General features: G+C 40.8%; 1 protein-coding gene across 1 annotated transcript in view; it reads left to right on the top strand.

Annotated features, from left to right (window-relative positions):
- Positions 1-23,299, top strand: part of atp8b3 (ATPase phospholipid transporting 8B3) — a 122,900-nt gene that overhangs the window by 25,027 nt on the left and 74,574 nt on the right. Inside the window, exons 4-10 of the mRNA XM_072594085.1 lie at positions 2,993-3,084; positions 8,576-8,689; positions 15,987-16,085; positions 19,606-19,667; positions 20,231-20,303; positions 20,395-20,465; positions 22,460-22,542. Of these exons, the coding sequence (XP_072450186.1) occupies positions 2,993-3,084; positions 8,576-8,689; positions 15,987-16,085; positions 19,606-19,667; positions 20,231-20,303; positions 20,395-20,465; positions 22,460-22,542 (594 nt within the window). The remainder of the gene's footprint in view (positions 1-2,992; positions 3,085-8,575; positions 8,690-15,986; positions 16,086-19,605; positions 19,668-20,230; positions 20,304-20,394; positions 20,466-22,459; positions 22,543-23,299) is intronic.

The following is a 23,299-nucleotide window of genomic DNA, read 5'->3' as shown; positions in this document are numbered from 1 at the left end:
TACGTAGAGAGGGATTATTGTGTAGATATAGGTTCAGACCTTTCATCTTCTGCATTTATTGCACTTATCTGAAAATGGTGTGAATTACAGCAGCATTCTAGCATAAGACTCTTATTTTCGATGCTTGGTTTTAATGCTCAGCATATAGCCAAAGCTGAGATCAAATTCTGCAGCTGGCATGGTATTACACAAATGTTATGGACATTTAATCTAATGTGCTTCATTAGAGCATTCATAATAGTACAGAAAGCACACAAAACTCCTGCTATCTAATACTTTGAATTTCATTGTGAAGCGTTGCGATTTAATACGGAGGGTATAGTGTCAGATTTAGAGTATTGCCAGCTTCAAGCAGTGCAGAGTTATACTGTAAGCTCTGCATTGCTCAAACAAATTGAGGAAAACACAAATTTTCAATTTAGCAAGAAATGAGTGGGTAAGCTGGGTCTTTACTAACACTAAAGTATTAATTTTGAATAAAGCAGACTGAGCCCTCCTTTGGCAGTGACTTGCTAGGATTTGGCAGTGATTTTAGTCTGATGTTCTGTTGCTTGCTGAGTGTTAAGGCACATCAGCAATCATTTTGTAACAAAGGAGAAAATTATACTCCGCCTGTTAATTTCAAAATGTATCCTCTGAGAGCAACAGGGGGTTGGCTGTCCATTTTATAGATAATGTCCTGACTATATCATATTTTTAAACTATTTACATTAGCCTTGAAATGGTCTGCTTAATATTGTATTCCACATATTGCAAGCTCCTTGGGCAATGTTTTCAATGGTGATGTGGCAGTGGCATTTGTAGACCCTACCGTGTGGATTCACTTTTCACTGTTGGCACCCATTGGTCTCCCATAGTACTGTTCCCAGCAAGATTAATTGTTTGGTAGTACAGAACTTGAGTGTTGGTGATAAAAGGCACAACTTGTCAAAGCTTTTTGTCTTGCACTCATCAGGTCAATTTCCAAAATACCAATTCAAGGGAAACCTATGCTGCTGTCAATCATAGTCCACTTGTCAAACAATCTCTTGTCATGTCACCATAAATGTTAGTTTTGCACTTGAATTAGTTTTCTTTGAAATTGTCCTAATGAGTGTAAGATGGAAAGCTTTGACAAGATGTGGAGGTGTCGGTGTTGGACTGGGATGAGCAAAGTTAAAAATCCCACAACACCAGGTTATAGTCCAACAGGTTTATTTGGAGGTACTAGCTTTCAGAGTGCTGCTTCTTCATCAGGTGGTTGTGGAGCCGGATCACACAACACAGAATTTATAGCAACCGGATTGTAGATTACTAACAGTGTGGAAACAGGCCCTTCGGCCCAAAAAGTCCACACCAACCCGCCAAAGCGTAACCCACCCAGACCCATTCCCCTACATTTACCCCTTCACCTAACACTACGGGTAATTTAGCCTGGCCAATTCACCTATCCTGCACATTTTTGGATTGTGGGAGGAAACCAGAAGACCCAGAGGAAACCCACTCAGACACGGGGAGAATGTGTAATCTCCACACAGAGAATCGCCTGAGGCAGGAATTGAACCCAGGTCTCTGGCGCTGTGAGGCAGCAGTGCTAACCATTGTGCCACTGTGCTGCCATGTAGTGTCATAGAAGGTAATATTAAACAAATTTAGCTTAAGTCTTTCATCTTTTAGAATGATCATGATAGTTTGGTTCTTTCATATGTAATCCCCAGAAGTTTCTTAAAGATACACTTTCAAGATAACTTTAACAATAGCTGCCATCTCAGTTCAGATAATGCATTGAAGGTGTGAGGTTAAAGTCTCTGTGTCCCAGTGTTAGGTCAGACTGATTCCATTTCTAAAGTGGGATTTACAGAATCTTACATGAATTTATGCAGTTTTTGTGCAAAATGAAATATAATTCTGCAAATACAAATTCACCCCAGTGTGTGTGTTGTCTGTGTGTTGGGTGGGTGGGTGTGTGTGTTGGGTGGGTGGGTGTGTGTGTGTGTGTGTGTGTGTGTGTTGGGTGGGTGTGTGTGTGTGTTGGGTGGGTGTGTGTGTGTGTGTGTGTTGGGTGGGTGTGGGTGTGTGTGTCTGGCTGAGTGAGAGTATAGTGCAGTGGGGTCACTTGTAGTGTGAATGAACCCAATGTCCCGGTTGAAGCCACCCCCCATAGGTACCAAACTTGGCTATCAGCCTCTGCTCGGCCACTTTGCGTTGTTGCCTGTCCCGAAGTCCACCTTGGAGGATGGTCACCCGAAGGTCCGAGGCCGAACGTCCCGGACAGCTGAAGTGTTCTCCGACTGGGAGGGAACACTACTGACTGGTGATGGTTGTGCAGTGTGCATTCAATCGTTGCTGCAGCCTCTGCTCAGTCTCACCAACGTATCATACCTCAGGGCATCCTTGCCTGCACCTTATGAGATAGATGACATTGGCCGAGTCACATATGCACCTGCCATGTACATGGTGGGTGCTGTCCCCAGGTGTCATGGTGGTATCCATGTCATCACCCTGACACGGATACCACATTTACATGTGGGGACACCACCCACCAAGAAGAGTCATATCGGACTGAAAATGTTAACTCTATTTCTCTCCACAGATGCTGTCAGACTAACTGAGTTTTTCCAGCATTCTTTGTATTTGTTTATTTCAGAGTTCTAGCATTCATAGTATTTTGCTTTTTTTCTGTGTATCTTGTTACTTACCTTCAGCCAGCTCGTTCTCTATCTTAGTGATATTAATAGGGAGAGAGTAACTTTGATGGGAACAGTGTCAGTCAGAATAGAGCAGGAGACAGCAGTGGGGTCAGGAGTGGCAGAGGAGAGAGCAGTGAGATGTTGTAATGAGCAGAGTAAATTCGTATTAAGCATTGCCATATACTGGAAACTGCGTCCCTCCAAAAGGCAGAAAATGCGTAATCAGATATAAAGAGGAAAGGTTCTAAGGATTGAGACAGATAGTCTGCGAAAATCAGTAGATAAACCATAAACCCAATGGATGTTGAATTTCTACTTTGCAGACCAAACCTGGGAAGTCAGAGCTAACAACAGGAGATATCACACCCAAGTCAAGGAACCTTTCTTCCTCTGCTTTAAGACAAGGAAATATGCTGTAAGTTTCTTTCTCTTTTTTGAGTAGTCTACAATGAATACTTCAAATCTGATATTTCACGTTAGCAAGTCTTTCCTGCTGAGCCAAAAACATAAACGCATTTTCAATCTAGAAGCTTTCTTGGAAATGGCCCTGGTTAAATGTGTCGTTAGGGTTTTGCTTGTACTTTCACAGATGTAATAAGAGCAGCTTCAAGCAAATCCCTGCTTGATATTCTCAGAAAATATATTCCTGAATATTTTATATTGAAAATTACTGTACTTATGCAGACATAAAGACTTTAGATCTATTTTTCTGCATTGACCTAATTGACTTGACCAAACCTCTTTCACCTTGTTTCCAGTAAGGACTGCATTCCATCCTTCCAGTTTCTCCATCTCCAATGTATCTGTTCCAATGATACCACTTTCCATTGGGATGCCTCAGATATGTTTTCCTTTTTTCCTGAACTGAGGATTAACCCATTATTGTTGACAGGGTCTTCAGCTTTATCTAACGCATTTCCTGCAGTTCTGCCCTCACTCCTTCCCTCCCCTTCCTTTCCAGAATTAGAATAATGTTAGCAAAAATGAGGACTGCAAGATGCTGGAGATTAGAGTTGAGAGTGTGGTGCTGGAAAAGCACAGAGGTCAGGCAGCATCCGAGGAGCAGGAAAATCAACGATTTGGGCAAAAGCACTTCATCAGGAATGAGGCTGGGAGCCTTGGGGTGGAGAGATAAATGGGAGTGAAGGGTGGGGGCTGGGGGAAGGTAACTGAGAGTGCAATAGGTGGATGGAGGTGGGGGTAATGGTGATAGGTCAGACACATGGGTGGAACAGATAGGTGGGAAGGAAGATGGACAGGTGGGACAGGTCGTGCTGAGCTGGAAGGTTGGAACTGGGATAAGGTGGGGAAATGAGAAAACTGGTGAAATTCGCATTGATGGTTAGAGGGTACCAAGGCGGAAGAGGCGTTCTTCCTCCAGGCATTGGATGGTAGGGGAGTGGCGATGGAGGAGGCACAGGACCTGCAGAGTAGGAGGGGGAGTTGAAATGTTCGGCCATAGGGTGGTGAGGTTGGTTGGTGCTGTTGGTACAGGTGTCCTGGAGATGTTCCCTAAAGCGCTCTGCGAGTAGGCGTCCTGTCTCCCCAATGTAGAGGAGACCGTATCGGGAGCAATGGATACAATGAATGATATCTGTTGAAGTGCAGGTGAAACTTTGATGGATGTGAAAGGCTCCTTTGGGGCCTTGGACGGAGGTGAGGGGGGAGGTGTGGGCACAGGTTTTGCAATTCCTGTGGTGGCAGGGGAAGGTGCCGGGAGGGGAGGGTGGGTTGTTAGGGGGCGTAGACCTGACAAGGGAGTCGTGGAGGGAACGGTCTTTACGGAAAGTGGAAGAGGGTTGGGGAGGGAAATATATCTCTGGTGGTGGGGTTTGCTTGTTGGTGGCAGAAATTGCGGAGGATGCTGTGATGTATACAGAGGTTGGTGGGGTGGAAGGTAAAGACCGGGTGGGGGTGTTCTGTCCATGTTGTGGTTGAAGGGGTGGGGTTTGAGGGTAGAGGTGCGGGAAGTGGATGAGATACGCTGGAGGGCATCATTAACCACGTGGGAGGGGGAATTGCGGTCTTTAAATAAGGAAGCCATCTGGTTTGATCTATAGTGGAACTGGTCCTCCTGGGAACAGATGTGGGGGAGGCGCAGGAATTGGGAATAAGGAATAACATTTTTGCAGGAGGCAAGATGGGAGGTGTAATCCAGGTAGATGTGGGAGCTGGTAGGTTTGTAGAAAATATCAGTATTGACCCTGTTACCATTGATGGAGATGGAGAGGTCCTGGAAGGGGAGGAAGGTGTTAGAGATAGTCCAGGTGAATTTAAGGTCAGGTGGAATGTGTTGGTTAAGTTGATGAACTGTTCAAGCTCCTCTTGGGAGCACGAGGTGGCACCGATGCAATCATCAATGTAACGCTGGAAGAAGTGGGGCGTGGTGCCAATATAACTGCATAAGATAGACTGTTCCACCTAGCCGAGTAAGAGACAGGCATAGCTGGGGCCCATGCGGGTGTCCATGGCTACCCCTTCCGTCTGGAGGAAGTGGGGGGATTCAAATGAGAAATTGTTGAGGGTGAGGACCAGTTCAGCCAAATGAATTAGAGTGTCAGTGGAAGGGTACTAGCGGGGATGTCGGGTGAGGAAGAAATGGTCATGGCGAATGGAGGTTCTCACTTTCCACCCTCCCAGTTTATGTATTCAAAGGAGCTTTTCTGCCATTTCCACTACCTTCCATTAAATACATCTTTCCCTCCTCTCACTTGTCAGTATTCTTCAGGGACCATTTCTTCTGTGACACCTTGGTCCACTCTCCTAACACTTCCTCAACTTCCCCATGGTACTTTCCCATGCAGTTGCATATCCCATGCAACTTGCATTTTTATTTCTTTTTGTCCTCTGTCCAAAACCTCAAGCTCACCTTGCAGGTGAATTAACAAATTACTCATACTTCTTTTAATCTAGTATCTGTGTTTTGGTTTTTGCTGCTGTTTACCTATTATTTACTTATCTATGCTATTGAACTATGTGATCTGCCTGTATTGCTCGCAAGACAAAGCTCTTCACTGTGCCTCGGTACACGTGACAATAAATTCAATTCAATTCAGTATGTTGTATTCACTGCTCACAGTGCTGTCTCCTCTACCTTGGTGCATTGTGGGACACCTCTCCTCTATCTGTAAAAATGACTCTGATCTTCCAGTTACTTGCCATTCCAATTTGCATCTTGCTCTCATGTTAACATTTTTGTCCTAGGCCTATTATTGTGTTCCAGTGAAACCCAATGCAAATTTGAGAAACAGCTACTCCTTTTCTGTCTAAGCACTATACTGCCTTCAGAACTCCAACACTGAGTTCAACAACTTCAGATTATGTACACTGTCTTCCATTTTCATTCCACTCCCTCCCTCCCAATATCTTTAATGCATGGGGTTGCTCTCAGCAAAGCCAACCTATTTTTTTGAATATTCACACCTATCATCAACACCTTTTTTTGCATCTAGATCTTTCCTTTATGACTATTTAGCACTGCTTTTCGTCTTTTTATTTTTGGCATCTTCAATATCAGTTCCACCTGCTCTTCTATCTGCTTTGTCAATAGCGTAAAAAAATGATAAGTTTCCAGCCTTCTTCTGTTTAGAACAGATGGTGCTAGACCTGCTGAGTTTCTCCATTACTTTCAGTTTTTATGATGTGGAGGTGCTGGTGTTGGACTGAGGTGGACAAAGTTAAAAATCACACAGCTTCAGTGCTCTGAAAGCTTGTACTTCCAAATAAACCTGTTGGACTATAACCTGGTGTTGTGTGATTTTTAACTTTGTTTTTATTATAGTAGATGTCTGGAATACTCATTGGGTTAGCTGTAGATCAGAGACTTCACTTGCCTGCACGACCATGTACATTTGTTATTTCTGAAGTTCAAATGTGACTCAAATCAAGAAGCCTGATAATAGTGCAAGTCCTCATTTATCCTGATAGCAGGATTTTGGATCTATTAAAGTAAGTGCCAAGAATGGATGCACAAAGCGTAACATGAAATTGCATAGAATTTTCAGTAAAATATTTCTCAACCTAATAGCTTCATACGGTCAACAATGTGAAATTAGTTGTTTGCAAGATTAGAGCTCCCAGTTCAAATACATTGTTTATGACCTAATGTATTGGTGAGCAGAATCAATGGGAAATTTACCTGGTTCACATTTTTAGCCACTAACCTCTGCAGTTACCCTCCATGACTCTGGATGTTTTCCTGGATTGTATTTCAAGTGGAGAATTAAAGAATACAGAATGACGTGATACTGTCAGGCTGCAGAAAAACTCTGCCTGGAACATAACTTACATTGTTATTAAAATCCCCTTACACAGATTAGCTCCAAATTACCTACCACTTATAGCTGCACTTTGATGAATTGTTGAACCCAAATTTATTTGTGATTGGCTTAGTGCGCAGTAATGACAGCTAGACTCCACCATCCCACTTGTTCAACTGCACTGCAGTTCCACAGACACTGGGAATTCTCTGGAACAGAGATTCATTCTTGGTGTGTGAGCTGGAACAAAGTCAGCAGGGGCTGTACACACCTAACCCCAATACCTAATATTTATGCTTTTGCACGTTGCTGACTGTTCGGCCACCCCAGTACCACAATACTGGAGTGGAAGGAAACCATTCTTGATCTCTTGTATATTGCAAAAGCAGTCACTGGATAGAGAAGAGGAGGGACTGTCCTGTATATTTACTTTTCTTTTGTGCTCCCTGACCTCAAAGAGAATTGTCACATATGCACTGCAAACAGTGATTGGCAAATTTAGAACAGATTTGGGAGTGAATCTAGGATTCTCCTTGCTTATGATCCAGCATATGTCAGTGAACACATTAACCCAAGGACAAATTGGAGGAGCTGAGACCTCATTAAAATGGTATTCCTAATTTATTTATCGAATTACTCATACCAAATACAGTGGGACTCAAATGTTTAGTTCACTGGTAAGGTTGCAGGAGAAAAGAGTGATAATGTTCTGGAATCTTCTTTGAATAAAGCTGATAGGTCCCCATTGAGAGAGTGATATAGATTACATTTGTGGAGAAGTTTCCAGCTCAAACTATTTCACACTGTCTCCTGTTACAAAGGCGTTCCTGACTCAACCAGGATAGTACAGGCACTATTTCATCAAATGATGTTGCCCAGCTAGACAGCCAACAAAGAGCCTCTGTTGCCGTTTGTTTTTTTGGGAGGTCCACCAAACGAAATGCCACTGAGGATTAGGATCTCAAGGGCAGAAGTCCTACCTGCGAAGAGGTGTTGGCCAATCAGAAATGGTGTCCCCCAACTAAAACTGTCTTTGGAGAGGATGCTTCACGAAGGAGCCAACCATTTTGAGCCTTCCCAACAAGCTCAGATAGAGAATAAGCATAAACAACAGAGAAAGCATGAGAAAACTGACCATCCCATCCCCCATCAGCTTCAGCAACCACCATTGGCTCCACCTGTGGCAGAGTTATTGGATCCAGGAAGGACTGTTCAGTCACCTCAATACCACAACATTGGAGTGGAAGGACACCATTCTCAATCTCAAGGGACTGCCTAAGAAGAAGGGGGAATGTGGTGGGTGACAGGGAGGGTTATATTTTCCTTGACTCCATTCTTAAAGTTATTTTCTTTTTATTTTGGTTACTAATTGTAATACAGTTGTTGAGTGGCAAGTTCATTAATTCTGAAAGATTGTAAAGAAACAACGATTATGGAAAAGATTAATTCCTCAAGAACTACATAATCGCTGCTGGAGTATTACTCAGACTAACAATAGTTTCTGAACATTAGCTGGAAGATAGCAGGAAAACAAGTGCTTTTCTTCAATTAAGGATCAATGAATTACTGTGGTACATTATAAAAATACATACTGAACATCTATTACAATCAACTTGCAATTGTCATTGTGATGTCTGTTTATTTCAGGGCAATGAAATTAAGACTTCAAAATACAATGTTGTTACCTTTCTACCTCGCAACCTGTTTGAACAGTTCCAGCGAGTTGCTAATTTCTACTACTTGCTTATTGTTATTCTTCAGGTAAGAACAGTTGACTGATCTCTCTATAGCTTGGACTTTTGGCAAGATATACTAAATAAAACAACAAAGGAAATGTAATCCTTGTGTGAGTTCTATACTCTGGAATATACTTCCATAAAGCAAATTTATTCATAGGTTAAGAATGGAGGATAGTAAACATTGAGTACTGAAGTTGGTAGGAGTCATTGCTGATGAGTGTCAGAGGGAAAAGCCAATTCTAAAGTTTTGTTCACAAGTCATGATGTGGAGGTGCCGGTGTTGGACTGGGTTGGACAAGGTCAAAAATCACTCGACACCAGGTTATAGTCTAATGGGTTCATTTGAAAACACTAGCTCTCAGAGTACTGCTCCCTCATCAGGTGTTAGAGGGGAAGACCTTAGACACATAAGGTATTCCTCATTTCACTAACACCTGATGAAGGAGCAGCGCTTCGAAAGCTAGTGTTTTCAAATAAACCCATTGTTCACAAGTGGAATAGGATGAATACTGTATTGGCTCAGTCTTACCAGTACATTGGTTGTGGATTGGGAAACAGGAAGGCTGGCAACATGGCACAGGGTGGATGGTGTTTGATGTCTTCTTGCTGCCACGCTATCTCCTATCAACGGGAAAGGTGGCCATCCCTCCCAGGATCTAATTGAGGATCCTGCATAATGAAGGTAGAGCCTCTTCCAACCTCCATTAGCATATTAACAGAAGTTCGGGTCTGTCTGCTGCCATTTGAGACCATTCAGTGAGGGAGTGGAGGTCTCCTTTTTTTTGCACATTTCAGTTTGTGGAGGAGCCCTTGATAGCAATCTCAGTTTAATCAACTCAAAGCCATTAGCAATTCAAAATTCTGGAAAATGCAGCAATGTTGACTCTCACATATGTAAGTAAGGCTGATAGAGTTTCAGTCCATAGATTGGTGGAGAGTGAAATGCAGGAGCAGTGTTTGTAAGCCACACTTTATTCTTCCATGGGATGTGGGCATTTGTTGCCCATTCCTAGTTACCCTTGAGCACAGTGGCTTATTAGAGTCAACCACTTTGCTGCAGGCCTGGAGTCACATGTGGGTTTAGTGAACCAGAATTTTAAAAATAATAATCAATGATCACTATTAGCGAGACTAGCTTTCTATTCAGCACCTTGCTATCATAGTGAGATTTGAACCTGTTTCTTGAGCAGTAGTCTATCCCTCGGATTTATTGCTACAATGATGTTGCTGCTGTGCCATTATTTCAATCAAATGAGTTCAACCTCATCCTATCCCAGCTAGATTGTGCCAGTGATTAGCTGCTGGAGTACAATCCTGTGAATCCAGTGGGAGGCAGCCTTGGGAGAATAGACTGAGCAACTGGGAGGAGAACAGTTATTACAACAGTCTCCTGTGGAAATGACTTCTCTGGGAAATCCGAGATTAGATTTCCAAAACAAAACAGCTGAACTGCCTTGTTAGGGCAACAGCAGTTTGCAGAACTTTTGTGACTCATTGCTCACTAACATTTGTGTTGGATGCTAAAAAATTCATAAGATTTGTCTTGGTTGTGTCTGCAGTTTAATGTTCAGTCAACTACAAATTACCCATTAATTTATGTTTACCTCATATAATTTCTGGACATTAGAATACCAAGATAGATATTGTTGGTTGTTTGCTAACATTGTATGGTAAATGTTTTTTGTGGATGAAACTTGTGAAACCTTGTGGCTTTATTCTTTTAATAACTAATTTATATTACAAATTCCATCTACCTGAAACAACAAGTTAATTTTCCCTAACTGTATTGTAACTAATTTGGAGGTCTTTTTGCAATTGAAACCAAATTTGGGGTTTTGGCCTGGGATTACTACAATGGCCATAAGGCATAGGACATAGGACATCACAAGGGGGCTCCACGGTCAGTGATGTAGTTCTGAAGAGTAGAAAACTTGACACCCAATTTGTGCTGAGATAACTCTCACAAATAGCAGTGTTGTGATGACCAATCTGGGTGAAGTTGACTGAGGGATAAATATTGGCCAGGATATTGGTAATAACTGCCTGGCAATGGATTAATTTATCTCTACCCACAAAATCAGACTGGACCTCTTTAACATCTCATCTAAAAACAGTACCTCCCTCAGTACTGTACTCAGTGTCAGCCTTGTTTTCGTGCTCAAGTCCTTGGTATTTGTTTCTCTTGTACTTTTTATGAAAGGTGTCCACATTAGCTTGATCCTGGTTTTCCACATTTATTTGTATTAAATTATAGGTAGTTAATTGATTCCACATTTTATCCCTTTTTCTGAAGAGATCTACCTGGAATTTTCTTCATGCTTTACCTGATCTAATACTGTAACTGTCAAAACATAAGAAATAAGATCAGCAGTAGACCATTGAGCCCCTTCAAGCCTGTTGCACCATTCAATGAGGTCATGGCTGACTTTCTACTTCAACACCATTTTCCTATGCTATCCCAGTGTCCCTTGATATTTTTTAACATGCTCAACAACTGTGCCTCCACAGCCCACTAGAATAGAGAATTCCAAAGATTCACTGCCTTTTGATTGAAGAAATCCCTCATGATCTCAATTCTAACTGGCCTGCCACTTACTCAGAGGCTGTGCCTTCTGGTTCTAGATTCTTCTGCTAGGGGAAACATCTTATCCATACCTAACCTGTAAGAATTTTGTATGTTTCAATGAAATCCTCTCTCTTTCTTCAACTCCAGAGAATATAGGCCTGATCTATTTAATCTTTCCTCAAAGTACAATCCCTCCAACCTAAGATTAGTTTGAACTTTCCCTCTGTGGCTGGTTTATCTTTCCATTGGTAAGGAGACCAAAACTGTACACAGTACTCCAGAAGTGGTCTCACCATGGCTTAATGTAATTGCAATAAAACCTATTTATTCCTATACTCAAATCCTGTTATAATAAACACCAACATATCATTGGCTGTATTAATTGCTTGCTGTTAACTTTCAATGCTCATCAACAAGAACATTCAAGTACCTTTAAAGTTCAACATTTTCCCACCTCTCAGCATTTCAGAAATACTCTGTTTTTCTTACCAAGTTGGGCAACTTCAAACTTTGTCTTCCAACTACCAGTTCTTTTGCTTACTCACTTAGTCTTTCAGGATCCCATTGATGCAACTCACAACTCACACTTCCACCTAGTTTTGTGTCATCTGCAAACTTGGAAATATTTGCTTTTATTATTAGACCAAATTCCTTGGTATAGATTATCAACAGCTGGGGCTTGTGCTGCTACCTCTTGGCACTCCACTAGTGACAATCCTGCCAGCCTGAAAATGAGCCATTTATTCCTATCCTCTGTTCCTGACTATTAACCAATTGTTGTGGGTAAATTACCACAAGCTATCTTTAATTTAATAACTTTATTAAGAATCTCTCAGACAATCAAACAATGAAACAATTATTTAAACTTTATTTCATGTAGCACCCAAAATAAGACCCCTCAAGTAAGCAAGTTAAGCCTCACAACACAACGTGGCTATTACCCAATTAATGGTGGAATTTAGCTACAATTCCAACCAACAGTGTCTGTCTCTGGAAGTTTGATCCATGTGTAGTGTGGATCTCTGGAGTTCTGCTCCAAAGGAATCCTGAAGTTGAATTCTTACAATTTTTTTCTTTCAATCAACATTATTGATTGTTTAGATCCTTTCATCCATAATGTTGATTACTCCTCTGGAATAATTAAGTCTGTAGATTGCTTTCTGATCTGAAGTAGCTTCCCTGTTCCTTGTTACACTTGGCATTCATTGTCTGTTTGAAGACACAACATCCCTGCAATTAACTTCTTAAATTCTTCTACAGGGCAATCATTTCTCCTTGCGGCACAAGGCAGCCATTTATCAAACAGTTTTATTTATGTAGCTTTGACTTTTTTTCCCAAGCATGGCTAATTGCTTTCAATTCCTGAATAACAATCTGTCCTTGCTCCTTAAAAGTTTATTACACAGAGTTATTGGTCTTCTTTCAATTCATGAACAATTACTAAAGTTTTGAAGTTTACACTATCACACAATTTGTACACGCCTCCCAATCCCATGTCCTCTCATTTTACTTACTAATCTCTGGTGTGGGACATTCTCAAAAGACAGAGTATAATGGTCAACTACAAGAGAGCACAGGTTCAAAGTGAGACAGCGGAAGTTTAGGGGAGAAGTGAGGGGAAAACGCTTCACAGAGTGGTGGGAATACACTGCCAGTGGAGGTGGTGGAAGCAGTCACATTAGCGATGTTTAAGGTGTGAATTGAGAGACACGTGAATGGGAGGCAAACAAAAAGCTAAAAACTATGTATGGGAATCAAGTAGCTAGTCTAAATAAGGTTTGGAATCAGTGCAGGCTTGGAGGAATGAAGCTGCTGTATTGTATTGTATTATTGTATTGTATATCCAAAAGATTTGTTAAACATGGTTTCCCCTTCATAACTCTACATTGACTCTGCCCAATCCGACCATTTATTTTTGAAGTGTTTGTAATCAACTCATTTATTTTCTAGAATTTTCTAGACTCTAGAATTTTCCATGTAAATCATGTTCAATTAACAAGTCTCCTTTTCGCTATCCCTCCTTCCTTAAGTGGAGGGTTTACATCTGCAGGAACCAGTCCAGAGTACAGTACATAGAATTTTTAAAAATTTGTTCATGGGATGAGGGCATCGCTGGCTAGGCCAGCATATATCACCCATCCCTAATTCCTCAGAGGGCAGTTAAGAGTCAACCACGTTGCTATGGGTCTCGGGTCACATGTAGGCCAAACCAGGTAAGGATGGCCATTTCCTAAAGGATGTTAGTGAATCAGATAGGCTTTTTTGGGCCAACAATCAACGAATGGTTCATGGTCATCATTAGACTCTTAATTCCAGATTTTTAATTGAATTTAAATTCCACCAACTGTCACGGCAGGATTTGCACCTGGGTCCCCAGAACATTATCTGTGTCTCTACAATAACACCACTAGGCCATCACCTCCTCTTACAAGATAAACACCAATATGTTTATTGTCTCTATGGCTACTTCTTTACATACTATGGGATCTTGAGGATCATGTCCAAGGGATTTATCCACATTAAGTTCAATTTATTTATCCACAACTTTTTTTTTGAGCGATATAATACAGGTTTAGATTAGATTACCTACAGCGTGGAAACAGGCCCTTCGGCCCAACTAGTCCACTCCGACCCTCTGAAGAGTAACCCACCCAGACCCATTTCCCTAATGCACCTAACACTATGGGCAATTTAGCATGGCCAATTCACCTGACCTGCACATATTAACTGTGGGAGGAAACCAGAGCACCCGAAGGAAACCCATGCAGACACGGAGCGAATGTGCAAACTCCACACAAGGCTAGAATCGAACCTGGTGCTGTGAAGCAGCATTGCTAACCACTGAGCCACCGTGCTGGTCTTCATTTATACTAGATTTTTCATGATTTCTGTGAGGTTTTTATTATTTTTTTTGCTCGGTGCAGAACGACAAATTGTATTTTTTTGTCATGTCTCAGCAATTTCCTTATTCCTCATTGTGGAATTCCCCTGTCTCTGATTGCAACAGACCTACATTTATTTTTGCTAATCTTTTCTAGCTACGTGTAGAACAATTGGGGAAGGTTGACCACACCTCCCTTGTCACAGCAGTCCAAGATACAAGATCCATTACAACATACAGCCACTTTGACAGCTAGGGTGCTAAATGTGTAGGGGATGGGATGCCAAATGGATAAGATGCCATGAGGATGGGGTACCAGGGCTTAAGTAGGCATGGGGGCCAGGTAAGTGAAAGAATATTTCGGTTAGGGTGATGGGAGATATCACGTTTGGCAGGGGACAGGAGATGTATCGGATCCAGGGGTTTGATGGAGGACAGAGAGGTGTTCAAGTGTGCAGCAATGAATGGGATATTTGAGTCCCATGGTGGGGGCGATGGTGGGGTTGAGGTCTAGGGGGTATTCCGCTCTAGTGGAGATGTAATTGGGGTGCGTCAATTGAACAGTTACTTGGGAGTTAGACTAGGAATTTAATAGGGCAAAAGTGAGGACTGCAGATGCTGGAAACCAGAGTAGAGATCAGAGTGGTGCTGGAAAAGCACAGCAGATCAGGCAGCATCTGAGGAGCAGAAAAATCGACGTTTCGGGCAAAAGCCTGATGAGGGGCTTTTGCCCGAAACGTCGATTTTCCTGCTTCGCGGATGCTGCCTTAACTGCTGTGCTTTTCCAGCACCACTCTGATCTCTACTATTTAATAACCTAACTTTTCCTGAGTAACTATTTATTTAACTGCACCAGAACTCTCCAAATTCTCCGATTGAAATGATTTGAGTTCAGAAGGTTCAAAGCATAGAGGAAATGTCCAGTGGAATCCTCAATTTCTCAGGCACTTCCCTCAGAGTCTGCTACCCATGGAGATTCTGCATGGGCCCCATGCCCAACTTCCAACTAATCTTCAGAAACAATTATGTGGATATCATAAAATCCAGGCTTTTTTTATAATGCAATTGTCAGAGGTAAGCACAAATCAATGAAAGTGTGTAGGCTAAGTTGTAATTTTATAAGGTTTCCATGACTTGCTTATCATATGGAAATTGTACTCTTTTTCATTTCCATAATAGGCCGCAATATTTTCTCCTGTACATCCTGCAGAGAATGAACTACGTGGCAGTGAAAGAATTTATTATAATTATTCCTGATGCCTGAGAATTTTTGCTCCCTGGTTCAGTCTTGCTATATCAAGCCAAGAATAAAGTGGTAACATAATGGTAATGTTAGCAGACTAACAATCTAGAGGTATGGTGCTGGAAAAACATAGCTGGTCAAGCAGCATCCAAGGAGCAGGAGAGTGGACATTTCAAACATAAGCTCTTCATCAGGAAGAATTTTCCAGATGAAAACTTATGCTCGAAACATCGACTCTCCTGCTTCTCAGATGCTACCTGACTGGCTGTGCTTTTCCAACACCTCACGTTTTGACTCTGATTTCCATCATCTGCAGTCCTCATTTTCTCCTAACAATCTGGAAGCCCATGTTTTGATTAAAAAAAAGTTCACATCCTGCCACTGATGCTGATGAAATTTAGCTTCATGTAATAAACCTAAAATTGAATGCCTGTCTCAGAAATGGTGAAATGAAGCTACTATCAATTATTGTCAAAATATATTTGTTTCATAAAGGCCCATATCATATGGAAGAATAAGAACAAAGGAAAAGAGAGTAATTGGAACACCAAATGAGAAGTTTTATCAGGTTCTGTTGCCAGATTTGGAAATACTGTCAGCTTCAATTGAACGTGCTTTCTATTGTTTAGGCTGTACCTGCTATTACTACTCTGCCTTGGTACACAACAATGATTCCACTCACGTTCGTTTTAGGAATAACAGCCGTTAAAGATCTCATTGATGATATTGTGAGTACTTCCCCACCTGATATTAGCTAACAACTTTAATTTTAATTTGTATAGAGGCTTGACTGTCGTAAAATGTTTCAAACTGGCTTCACAGGGGCTCTTAGACAATAAGTGATACTGAGACAACAATAGAAACTTTAAGACAAGTGACCAAATACTTGATCAAAATGGTAGATTTTAAGCCAACATGCATTGATATAGATAAAAAGCAAGGCTAATATAAGCATTAACCAAATTATGTGTTCATAAGCTTAAAATATTTTGTTTCTCAATCTTGGTTCATTGATAAGCTTCACCAATCTAGGTCTAGATTTGCATTATCCTTGGATAGGAATGAGACTGAAAGCAATGATTATTATAACTTGAACTTATCTATGATACAATACCATCATGCCAAATATTAGGCTATGATTCATTCTTAGTTTTGTGTTAAATAATAAATTACAAACCTATCATTTTGCAGCTATCAGTCCATGTCTGAACCTCTGGTGGAATTTGATGCCCTTTCCCAAAGTGTATTTGGCAACAGGGGTGGTATTTAATTGGGTGGGTGGTGGTAGGGAACCCACCACCTTCCTGTGTTGGCCTTGATTAAGTCTCGGCTTGGAAGGCTTATCAATGGCCTCTTGCTCTGCCACCAACTGAGCTATTGGGTTTGCTTGCATGTTCCTGCATGGGTGGGTTGGGGGAGGTGCTCATTGGCACATGCCTAGTACTTGATTGAGTGACTCGGCCTTGGGAAGGCTAGAATTCATTAAAAGCTATCACCTGCCCCTTCCTCCATCCTCGTGTTCTCCTCCCCCATGACAGCCACCCTGTGATCCTACCCTATCTTTACTTAGTGATGGCCTGGGCCTCTTTTTGGACACTGCCAGAACAAGTTGTCCAAGGGAGCCAATCTGGTGTGTGCATCATTCCTATGGACAGACAACTTGGTCAATGTTTGCTGTGGCATTGAGCATGAACCCCACGAGTGTATGAGTCCCAGCATTTTGCAACTTGTACATCCTACTGTTCTGGGCCCAGGTTGATGGATTTTAATGTGGGGAAATGATAGGTCACTCACATAGCTCACAAACATAAAAAGACAGAATATTTATTAAAAGGTGTGAAACTTCTAAATGTTGAGTTCCATTCAGACTTGAATGTACCAGTACAAGGAATATGCAAAGTTAGCATGCAGATACAGCAAGCAATAGGAGATTAGGATTGGTGTTCAAGAAGATAGAATTCCTTTAATAATGGTACAAGGTTTTGGTGACACCAAGATTGGAATTCTAGGAACAATTTTTGTCTCAATATTTAGGAAAAGACTTAAGGGAAATATTGAAGGAAGATCAGCAAAGGTTCACTTAGATTGGTCCTTGGGATGACAAAGTTATCCGATGATGAGGCCTGAGTAAACTAGGTCTGTATTGTCTAGACTTTAGAAGGATGAGGAGTGATCTGATTGAAATGTACAAGTTCTGAAGGAGTTTGAAAAGGTAGATACTGAGACTTTGTTTCCCTCCCAGGGAATCTAGTACAAGGGGGAACCAATATCAGGATAAAGGATTTGAGGTGAGAAAAAAAAACTTGATAATCCCGTATGTGTGTGTTTCTCCAGAATTCTTTATCCCAAAAGTTTGTGGATGCACCATCTTTTAATATATTTAACACTGAGACAGATTCTTAACCTCTCAGGAAGTTAGGAATATGGGCAAAGGGTGGGAAAATGAAATTGAAGTCCCACTTCAGCAATGATTGCACTGTAGGCTCAACTTACTGAATGGCTTCCTAAGTAAGGACAGATTAGCAAAAGGACTTACATTTTTGGACCCCTTTAAAACTGGTTCCTTTTCCTGCTAGACTAATTTAGTGGGAGAGCCACACTCACTTCCCAACTCAGGCCTATAGTAAAGATAGCAATTGGATCCTGATGACTTCATTGGAACTTGACCTTCTTATTTAAGGACAGATTCTATTGCCTTCTGTCAGGTATCCTTCCCACCCACACTTCACCATAGATGAAGAATTGTCTGCAATTAATAGCTGTGGAACTCTTTATGAATAGTTCATGCTTTAGAACATTGACAGAGTCCAAAGTGAAAGCATTGTCTGACCAACAATGATTTTGTAACCTATTCAATTAAGCTCTTTTAGAGGTTAGAACATATTTTAAACCTTCTTGAAAATGTCTGCATGTGCTTTAATGTTTATTAGAGCTATCTCAGGACAGTAGATGGCTTATGCAATATTTTATGTCATTGGAATGCCTTCTAGTTATTGCTTAAAGAGGTTAAGACTTGTGATTAGCATCCTGAGTGTAGCCCATAAAATAAAAAATAATAAACAGATTTTTGTAATGGAACACCATAATTCAAGAAAGGCAGGCATCATTTTTAAACTGACTATTAGAAATGATTTCAAGAAGAAGGAGGATAACACTGACTTATGTAAAATGCCTTGGGTATACCATATTCTTGCACTGTGTCTGCTCGGCAAAGAATATATTTGCCACAGTCATACTATAGAACATAGGATTTAAGACACATTAGAAAGCTATTTGGGTCAGGTATTTTGTTAGCTGACTATATCAAAGCCTGAGTAATCAGATGCTTCAGCTACCACCTTGGTGTTTTCCCAGCGTTAATTATGTGCCGCTAGAGTTTGGCCCTTGCTGGAGTAATTTCAACATCCACCATAACTCTGCCCCCTCACTGCAGCTCCACCCCCTCACTGCAACTCCATCCCCTAACCATAACTCTGCCCAGCACAAGCCCATCACCCTGCTACAACTCTGCCCCTTCAGCACAACTCCACTTCCTCACTACAACCCCATCCCCCATCACAACTCAACCCTGTCCCCGCCACAACTCTCCCCTACCACAACTCCACCCCTCATCATAACTCTGCCACCTCATCACAAGTCCACAAGTTCATACACTCAGCACAAATCCACCCCCCATCACAAATCCATCCCCCCCACTACAACTCCATTCACCACAACTCTACCTCCCCACCACAACTCTGCCACCTCATCATAATTCTGCCCGCCCACCATCTCATTCACTATGAAATCCTTTGGATTAAGTAATTTGAGTTTACTTTAATGTTGACATAGACAATTTCACACAACAAAATGTGTTCCCTCCTCCTTTATTGATTCTAGAACCTGAGCTTCTATAATCTCTCCTCGTTGCTTATTTCCTTTACACGTGAGATCATTCAGGTTGCATTATATAATGCATATTCGCGTGTCAAGGACAATGTGTCACTTATAATTACATTTACTGAAATGTATTTGGAATTCGCTGGAACTTAGCGTAGTTAATTTAAACACGTTCCTATATTTATTTAACCAACATCAACAATATTTGTAACTTGGCTGGTGTGTGTTTCTGTGTATATTCATTTAACAGATATATAGAACTTCTTTTGTTTTAATTGATCATTAACAGGTTATTAGATTTGTGATGATTTACAATCAGGTGTCATTGGCAAAAAGACTTGTTTGCTCAACATTTTGTCTCTGTATTAGGCACGTCACAAGAGCGACAAAGAGATCAACAACAGACCATGTGATGTTCTTGTTGGGAAAAGGTAAGTAACTAAACAACGAGACAGCCGACACAATGTAGAGAGTATCAGGAGCTAGTGGTCAGTTATGGTATTGTGTTTTATGTGGTACTGTATCAACCTTGGCTAAATGTTAACATTCAAACCTTTGGGTCAGGAGGTTGAAGGTTCTAGGTCTTCCTAGGAAAAATAGAGCATATTGTTTAGTTTGACTCTTCCTTGTGATAATGAGACTGTATTGCACTGTTAGAGATACTTTCAGCTGAGCAATTATACTGGATACTTGCTTGGTCTCTTGGATGAATATAAAAGATCCATGACACCATTTGAAGAAAAGCTGGCAAGTTCTCCTGAAGTTCCTGTCTATATTAATACAACCAGCAGCATCTGTAAAAATAGATTATCTGGTTCTTTTACTGATTTGCTTTTTGTAGGATTTCATTGTATCCAATTTGGCTGCCAAAGCTGTCTTCATTTCCAACAGTGAATATTTTAAAAGCTATTTCACTGGTTATGAAACATTTTGGAAGGCCCTAATTTAATGAGAGCCCCTATGTAGATTGAACTTCTTTGTATTTCTTTTGTAGCTTCACAATTGCAAAATGGAAAGAACTCCAAGTAGGTGATGTGGTTTGTCTGAAGAAGGATGACTTTGTTCCAGTGAGTTGTCTTTGAAAGAAATACACTCTTTATTCTATGGAGGGATAGTATTTAAATATCTCAACACTATACTTGTTTGTGGTTCTCCTAGGCTGATCTGTTCTTGCTGTCTAGTTCGGAGCCAAATAGCCTGTGTTATGTTGAAACAGCTGAAATCGACGGGTAAGATTTCTATATTTGCTGTTATTTCTATTTCATTTTCCTGCATGTGTTGTGTTCAGGAGTTATGTGACTCTCCCTCCATTTCTGACCATGGTATTGCGAAGGGAGGGTTCTCACTACACATGTAAATCATCACTAACATTACATTGTTTTCAGTTTCTTTATATATTTGTCTCTGGTTTACAATGAATCTGGCACATTCAGGAACCCATTACCACTTTTGAGAGCCTTAGTTCGAGTTGTGGAGAACCCAGCTGAATATGAATTACACCCTCTTTTCTCAGGGACACAACTTATTTATCGAAGTCATGATTATACTTCAGCCAATATAAGATCAATTTGCTTATCTTTCCCAACCAGCCATTAGTTTTCTTACTGTACACTGCTGACTATTAGCTCCAAATCTCATTTGCTTCAAACCTGCTTGCCACCTTTTTCTGCCCAACATCACTAGTAATTTCTTTTCCACAATTCTGTTGCCTTCTTATTTATAAAGCTGTTGCCTAATTGTCTCATTTCCTTTTTTTCCACTTCATTTCGTGTTTTGGGGTGGCCTCTGCTCTTTGCTGAACTCTTCCATTTCTCAACAACAATACCCACTGCCTTGATGATCACAGAACTTACCAAAAAAAATGCATCTGTGATATTCCCTGTTCAATGCATTTCGGGATACGTTTGCTGATTTTGTAGTGTCAATGCAGAACTTCTTTGGAAAGGAATATGTCATGAAATCAGGTGCATTGTGGTGTACAAGTGTGATGTGGCTGTGACTTGGGCAGTGTATTTGTGCCTAATGAGGCCATAGTAATGTTAGCTCCTGTAATAACATCAGATCTAGATGTGGGAATGTAGTACTGAAATATTCAATACATATTTACTACTGCTCCTTTTATATATACATATTAGTCATGGATACTTAGGTACATGGGTTAATATTAAGCTATTCCGTTACAAACAGCATATTTCCATCAGCATGTCATGCTTCAAGTGGCCAAATTAAGATCAAGATTGACACCATTTTACCTTTAGGTCACATACTTTGACATAGTGATGATATTATGATCACGTCTCTTAAAGGTATGCTGCATACTAACTGTGAGACATAACACAACATGCACCAGCATTTTTAATTTACAACACCGTTGGTTGAGTGAACAGTATGTGACTCAGTCATGTGAAGCTCTTTCATTTTGAAATGTAGAGACATGGGACATACTAGTAACAACAGATCATTTGACTCTTTGAGCCTAATGTAACATTCAATGAGATTGTGGTTGACTGATTGCAGTCTCAATTTCACTTTTCTGTCTGCCGTTTGTAACTCTTGACTCTTTTTTGTTTGTCTGTTGCAAATTTATCCAACATCGTCTTGAACAAGCATATGAGACAGACTAATAGCCTTCTCATCTCTAGCTTAAACCGTGTTCCCTTGTTCTAGTCTTTCTGCCAAGCACCAGCATCTACCCCGTCAAGCCTCCTCAGGATCCTCTCTTTCAATAAGACAGTGATAGTTTAACAGTAACTGTAGGATTGCTTTCTGCTGATACATTTCAGGTCCAATTTCCCCAGAGTCTCCCATTCCAGGCCCACTCTTTCGACTCAGAAGTTGCTAGTTTTGCTTGGTGCCTTCTTTAGTGTCACAGGAATTATTGGTGCAGATAGAATGAGCCATGATCATATTGATGGCAGAGCAGCCATGACGGGCTGAACGGCCTACTCCTGCTCTATTTTCAATGTTTCTGTGTAATATAACTTGTGCTGTATTGGGAAGTGATCCCCTTGATTTCATAACCTGTTTTAGTGAACAATGATGCCATCTCTCTATCTATTTTTATCCTCATTGGTTGAATAAAGATACCATTGTAACTCTTAATGTCATTAAACCTTGCCAATGACAGCACCTTTATAATATTACAAGATTTCTGCCAGTTCTTACAGCCCACTGACACAGATCAAATTCAAAGTTTTAAAACTGAAAACAATTTTGCTTTCAGTGAGACCAACCTGAAATACAGACAAGCACTAAGTGTTACACATGATGAGGTGAACACCGTGGTCCAACTAGCGCGGTTTGATGGTGAGTATTGACTATGGTTGCAGAACAATTTCTCAAGTTTAAGTAATTGAATGACTTGCCAAAGAGCAAATTTTTTGTCCTGTGCAAGAGAAAAGGATTGATGGACATGAGGACATTCTATCATTCTGTAATTTCCCATTTTATAATCTCTGATCTAACTGTAAGCATTGCCTTGTGTTCAAATAATAACCACATGCTGATGTGGGATATTCACATTCTTCAGTGTAATACCCATGATAATGACTTGACCAATCAAAAATGACTTTCCTGATTTGAATTTAAATGAAAGCTTGGCAGTTAACTGTTCCCTGTAGCACTCTCCAGGCCAGTGCCTCTATAAATTAGCACCCTGATCTCATGCTGTTGTTCCCTTTGAGATCTGATGTTCTTGCAATTGTGTCCTGATGAGTGCAAGTCAAAAAACTTCAACAAAAGTCTCATTTGTCAAAATTACTCAAATCTATGTATCATAGCAGAAAACCTAAAGTTCTCTGATGTTTAAGTATTGAGCCAAAATATTAAGTAGTTGAGAGCTGAATTATAATCTGCAGTGAGCTCTATGAATTTGTTTGTCTTGCTGCTGGTACGTCAGGCATTCTCTGCTGTTGTTCCACTTCATTGACATGCCCACAGGTGCAGATATGGGCAGAGATATGGAGTTAAATCTGGGTAAGTGCAAGCTGCTGTACTTTTGGAGATCAAACATTAAGGGAAAGTATACAGTTAATGGAACGCCCCTGATCAGATACAGGTATTA

Source organism: Chiloscyllium punctatum, chromosome 24 (assembly GCF_047496795.1).
Source record: "Chiloscyllium punctatum isolate Juve2018m chromosome 24, sChiPun1.3, whole genome shotgun sequence".
Classification (NCBI taxonomy): Eukaryota; Metazoa; Chordata; class Chondrichthyes; order Orectolobiformes; family Hemiscylliidae; genus Chiloscyllium; species Chiloscyllium punctatum.
Note: the sequence above shows the minus strand (reverse complement) of the source record. Positions and strands in the feature narration are given on the sequence as shown.